Here is a 6000-nt window from a genome sequence, read left to right on the forward strand (position 1 = left end):
TACCTACCTAGTAAGTTAGTATTTAGGTACTTAGTCGTAAATTTTTAAGTAGGTATACATGATTTCCCATTTACTTGAATAGAATGCAAACATCTGCTTTTGTACTTAAGATATAAATATGTAATTATTTATACAAAATTACCACAAACGGTATTAGTAAGAAAGTTCTATAAATGAAAAAATATATATGTATATAGATTTCATGAAAAATTTATAGGAGTCATAAGATTTTTCTATAAGAAATTTCAGATTTTTCTTAACTACTTGAGTGTTATACCAATTCAAATTTATGCGTGTAGGCATAATGTGTAAGTAGGTAGGTACTTATAAAAGTATGAGTAGGTACCTTCCTATTTACTTACAAACATACTTGAAAATAATTTAATACACTTTGATCACTTACATAATACCACATATGTATATAATTTTAAGTTATTTGAATTATCACGCAAATCAATGATTATATTATCGATATTTAATGTTTGTATTTAAATATTATGTAAAAAAAAGTAGGTACACCCATATTATATACAAACATTCAATTTGGTAGATAATATACCCATTTATGAATATACATATATATATATAAGCTTCAATGTTCATTTGAATAGAAATAAAGAGCAAAAAATAAAATAATTAATGTTAAACAAAAATAATTAAGCAACAATGTTACTTATATGATAAAGAGCATGGCTTTAAGCTTAACTGAAAAAAAAAAAAACAAATTAATATTTTCTCTTTCCTTCCTGCTTTATTTTTTTGATTTTATTAAAGCACGTTTAATATTGGTTTATTAGCTTCTCATTATATTTAAAGTAATTCAGAAATATGTACACATGTACATACACACTAGGTAATATCATACATACCATTATAAATACAATTTGTAAAATAATTGTTTATTGATGAATTATCAGAGAAAAGTTTGTAAAACAAACAAGTATCTACGTTGATATATATCTATGTATATACTAATATTGGTAAAATAAAATAAAATAAAAACTGAAAACTAAGCATGAATTTATTCCAAAAAATTAAGAAAATAATTTTTTTAATACTCTTCTCTAGCTTTAATTTGAACACTAACTTACACTATTTTGCATCTGAAAATCAAAAGAAAAAGGCGAGACGGATGAGGTCACCAAACTTTTGACTTTTTCATTTTTTTTTCTTCTTGCTTTTGATTTTTTTTTTCTTTTATGATGATTATCGACTCTATTATTTTAGTTAAGAACAAACAATATTTGAATAGAAAATTTTATGATTCTAAAAATAAAGAACTTAATTTATGAGGAAATAACATTCATAAATTACAATATTATATTTAAAAATTTATTTTGTTTTCTCCTAATATTAAAAAATATGGAAAAAAAAATAAAATGCGTACAAAAGAAAAAGAAAACCCTAAAATGACATTTTAGTGTAGATGTAAATTTTTTTTTTGTTCTTATTTCTGGGGATGAGACCCGCGCACAAGTCTATCCCATTTAAATAATATGAAAAATCATTCAAAAACTTTTGTAATAATAAAATTTTGTCACATTATTTACAATAAAATTGTTTTTAAATGTAAAAATTAATAAGAAATTGTTGATTCAATAAATTTTTTTTTATCAAAATTCTACAATTAATCATCCCTCCATCTTTTTTTTTTTGTATTTTTTATATGTAAAGTAGGAAAAAAAAATGAGTAAAACGCCGCAATGCAAGGTCATGCTTTTCATTTTTCTTCTTTTGATTTTTTTATTTCAATTTTTATTAAAATAAATATACTTTTAATTTGTTATATTTTAACTTACCTGTTAAATTACACTTATTGTAAATTAAATATTTGATATTTATTTAAATTTTGCACTTTTTTAATCACTTTTTATTTGAAAATGAAAATTAATGAGCGCGGATCTACACACAACTTTGTATTACAAGCAAAGCACAAAAGTATTTTAGAAACTTGGTTGCAAATGGCGGCTTGCCATTTCTATTCATTTCCAAAGCAAACACAAGCGGTGTGCTTATCAAAATGACATTTTAACAAGTTTCATTAATGTCAAAAATTGGTTTGAATCCTCGATTAACAAAAATAAAGAGAAATTAAAAATAATTTTAGATATTAATAAAAATATTTGGAAAATGCTTTTTTAGTTTAATTTTTATTAAATTTGGAAGGAAATTCTATTTGTGCGGTCAATTGTGATTACAAAAAATTATTTGTTTACAACATTTAGGGCAGAATGTATTATGAAAAAACATAAAAAAGGAATATTATGGAAAGTTTCTTATTTTGACCGACTTTGAGCAGCACTTTCATTATTTTCAATCATTTATTTTCACAGATGTCGCTTTGGGAGATTTGTCAAAAAATGTGAATTTTCAAAATTGATTGACAGCAAAAATGTCAGAATCAGAAACCATATTTTTTTTTTCAGTTCATAAATTGACAGTTTTTAACGGATTTTTCATTTATAATTTTGCTTTCAAGGAAAGTGGAAGCATTTAAATTTTTTACATTCTGGAATTCAGTTTATATCCTGGCTTACAACGCAATAAAATACGGTAAAAAGTAATAAATGGATTTAAATAAAAATACTGTTACCGAAACCGGTGATAAAGTAGAATTAAATAATGATACAGAATATAATGGAGATACAGCTGAATTTCTAAAAATTTATTCTAAAATGGCAGAAAATATTCGGTAAGTATTTATTTAATCATTTTAATAATAAAATCCTTGAGAATGAAGGTAGAAGTTTCAGTATTGCGGTTGTTTTCCAGGCCATGGTTTGCGCAAATATGTATTTTTATATATAATCATATTGCACAATCCCCGGCCTGAAAAACTATTTGAATTTCATCATTATAAAAAAAAAGCGGGAGGTAGGTTTAATACATTATTTTCTTTAAATATACAATAATTTAATTATAAAATAAAATAAATGAAAATTAATGTTGAATTAAATCAAATAAATTAAGTAAGTACTAAATGTAAAAAAAAAATTTCAGAGATGAACATTTTGAAGAAATATCAAAAATTGTTAAATCTGAAAATATGACTTTTAATATAGATTCATTGCGTCTTAATTTTGTTGATAGTTTAGGAGATATTATAAATAAAATGTATGAAGCAAGGAATTTAAAGCAAAAATTATTAAAAATGAAAGTTCTAGAGGAAAGATATAAGAAAAAGGAACCTTTAAAATGGTATGAAACTGATAATATCGACACAATTATATTGCATGATTTCACAAGTGATTTTGATTATTTCAGGCATCCTCATGGTAAAACAGCAGAACAACAAACAATTTCCCAAAGAATGGCCGTTTTAAATAAAAGAAAGAATTTTATGTTTGAATTATTGGAAAGACAACGAACAACACTAGAGGTAAAAAATTAGTTTGTGGTTATACATTTTATAAATGTTTTGAGCGGTATTTCATTATCAATTAAATTTTCCTTTTTATTTTTTTTTTTTTAAATAAATAGCTATCCCTTTAATTAATTTAAAAAGAAGCCGATTTTGTGGTTTTTACATACCTATAACAAACAACATGTTTTTAAATTTTAGCGCATTTAGTGATATTTTAATATTTTTGTTTTTTTAAGGAAACCACAATTGAAGTTGAAAGAAATCGAAAACGTTTAGCTCAACTTAAAGCAAGAAGAGATGAATTAAATTTAATGCTTGATATTAAAACAGAACAGCTTAAGAATGTCCAAAATGAATTTACAAATTTTCGACTTAAAATGTCGAGGTAAATGAAATTGCTAGAAAATTAAAGAAATTTTTATATACTTAGAAACTTTTATATATAAATTAGCATATCTCTCACCTTTCAAAATTAGTAAATTAAGTTGTACAAATTTTTACGGTTTTAGTAGAAGTTTTAATTACTGGCTAATATACCTAATAGGTTTTAATTTACTGTAAATGAAATATAATTTCATATTACCTTAATGATAAGTATGTAAGATAATAGCGGAGGCATATTTTCATGTATTCTATTAATTTTTTTTATAATTTATGTGTTTTGTAAAAAAAAAATGCTAGATTTAGTAAATATTTGTAGTTAACTTAAGAAATAATTAAATTATATGGAACTTGATTTTAAAAAAAGCAGAATTGATTCATTTTTAATTTAAGTTTTTCTGCCAGAAACTTCGATAGAAAGCTCTTTTAAATTAATTAAAATTAGGTAAATTTAATGAATGATTAAAAAGTACCTTGATAGGTATTCCTTATTCTACTATCTAATTAAGTTTGTACACAAATATTTTTCGAATTTTTAGCTGTCTTCCTTTTAACATAATATTTCTAACTGATATTTCCTCGTGAAACATATAAACCTAAATAATTTTGTGTGCTAGTGTACAATACAGTCTCATAAATTAAACACGGATTTATGATATCGCCAAAAACGAATCTTATTTAAAAATATTTTTAAAACGTTGTTGAATATCCATGCTAAGCTCAATAAATTTTTCGTTACAAACGACTGAACGACGGATTTTGCTTCAGTAACGCATAAACTATTTATGATTTTTTTTTTTTTTTTTTTAAATAAATTAACGAAAATTTCCAGTTTTAATTTCAAAAGAAAAATAAATTCAAGGTCCTTTTTAATTATCGCATGAAAAAAGAATATCCTCCTCTTTATTTTTAATCCGTTTTTTTTTTAAATAACAATCCTATACAATTTACAAGGGAATAAGGAACACAAGAAAGAAAAAAAATTATACGCATATCCTTTGAAATACATACTTAGCATTTTGCTGTTTGTATTGTTATTAAAAACAAAGATTTGAAAAAGGATCATCATTTCTTGTTAAAAATAGTTTTATGAAAAGGTGATTTTTTATGAAGATTTTTTGTAATTGTATATACCTACCTACCTTTCTATAGGCATCATAAAATTTTCAAATTAAAGGTAAAATATTCTAAATAAGAAAAATAAAGAGAATGAGGAAAATTAAATATTCTTTGAAAAAATTATAATGATCATGCTTGCAATTCATGAATTCATGTCCTGTAAAGAAATTTCCTTTTAAATAACTAAAAAACGAGAAAAAATGCGATGCGAAAACAAAATCAGTTTCATAAAAGTTAAGTTATAGTTAAAAGAAATTGATTTCGATAATTTTCGTACAAATCCGATATTTCATATGTATTGGGTTTAAGCGATGTTCTATTTACGGTGTACCTACTATTGCCTATCTTTAGTGTTGACGTCGGCATTATTATGGTCCTGCTTGGTCTTGTTAGGAAAAAATTCATTGTTAAATATCTAAATAATTGTCATTAAAGCAAGTTGACTTATTTTATTGTTTTTGTATCGTATTGTATTGTTTCTGAATCGTTAATATCTCATACAACTTTAGTTGAAATAAATTGAATTGATCTAAAATCGAGTGGTAGCCTTGTTAATGTTTCGCCTTTTTGTTTTTTGAGTAGTTTTCTTAGTTATTTTCATTAACAGTAGAGTTTTTTAGAAAGTTATAAACAATTGGCATTTTGGAGGTTAGAGATGGTTCATATGCATATTTTATGTGACATTTTTTATTGTTACTGCTAAAAATGAATCACAGTTCTATCTACAGACATATACTATTTTATTTTACATTAATGGCTCAATCAAAGTGAATCTTAATTTTTTTTTAGTTTGGAATTAGAAAAAGGACAAATTTTAAAATCAGTAAAAAAATTTTCATTAATATTTGCTAATATTTCTTATTTTATGTGTAAAATTAAATAGGGGTTAAGCTAAATATTTTTTGTGCTATTAACATTTCTTTCTAAATGAAAAAACAGGATTTCAAAACTTCCTTATAAAAATGGTGTTTTATCTTTTTAATCTGGTTTGTGTATCTTTTAATTTTTAGCGAATAATAGTAATTTTTAGCCGTAAATAATAACAAATTTTTTATTTTGAGAAAATATTCTTTTCAAAACTTGTTTGAAAAGATCATTGTCCATGAATTATTTTGCAAATTGTTGAAGATCCTTAA

At 23.6% G+C, this 6000-nt stretch overlaps 2 protein-coding genes across 2 annotated transcripts in view; one reads left to right on the forward strand and one right to left on the reverse strand.

Annotated features, from left to right (window-relative positions):
* The window catches only part of LOC129610809 (heterogeneous nuclear ribonucleoprotein K), an 82987-nt gene extending 81044 nt beyond the window's left edge, over window positions 1-1943 (reverse strand). The window contains exon 1 of the mRNA XM_055523549.1: window positions 1800-1943. The gene's annotated coding sequence lies outside the window, so the exon portion shown is untranslated. The remainder of the gene's footprint in view (window positions 1-1799) is intronic.
* A 541-nt stretch (window positions 1944-2484) lies between these two features.
* Window positions 2485-3810, forward strand: LOC129611222 (uncharacterized). The gene is made up of 4 exons (XM_055524238.1): window positions 2485-2692; window positions 3001-3198; window positions 3265-3379; window positions 3601-3810. Exons 1-4 carry the CDS (start codon window positions 2568-2570, stop codon window positions 3751-3753), a joined length of 591 nt encoding a protein of 196 aa, XP_055380213.1. The 5' UTR covers window positions 2485-2567; the 3' UTR covers window positions 3754-3810.
* The last annotated feature ends 2190 nt before the right edge of the window (window positions 3811-6000 follow it).

Source organism: Condylostylus longicornis, unplaced genomic scaffold (genome assembly GCF_029603195.1).
Source record: "Condylostylus longicornis isolate FDR11 unplaced genomic scaffold, ASM2960319v2 ptg000048l, whole genome shotgun sequence".
Taxonomy (NCBI): domain Eukaryota; kingdom Metazoa; phylum Arthropoda; class Insecta; order Diptera; family Dolichopodidae; genus Condylostylus; species Condylostylus longicornis.

Bases quoted from the DNA above. Each gene is read 5' to 3' on its own strand.
- LOC129611222 (XM_055524238.1), top strand. From the start codon at position 2,568: ATGGATTTAAATAAAAATACTGTTACCGAAACCGGTGATAAAGTAGAA. The intron at 2,693-3,000 runs GTAAGTATTTAT...AAAAAATTTCAG, and splicing joins AAAATGGCAGAAAATATTCG to AGATGAACATTTTGAAGAAA. The intron at 3,199-3,264 runs GTATGAAACTGA...TGATTATTTCAG, and splicing joins AAAAAGGAACCTTTAAAATG to GCATCCTCATGGTAAAACAG.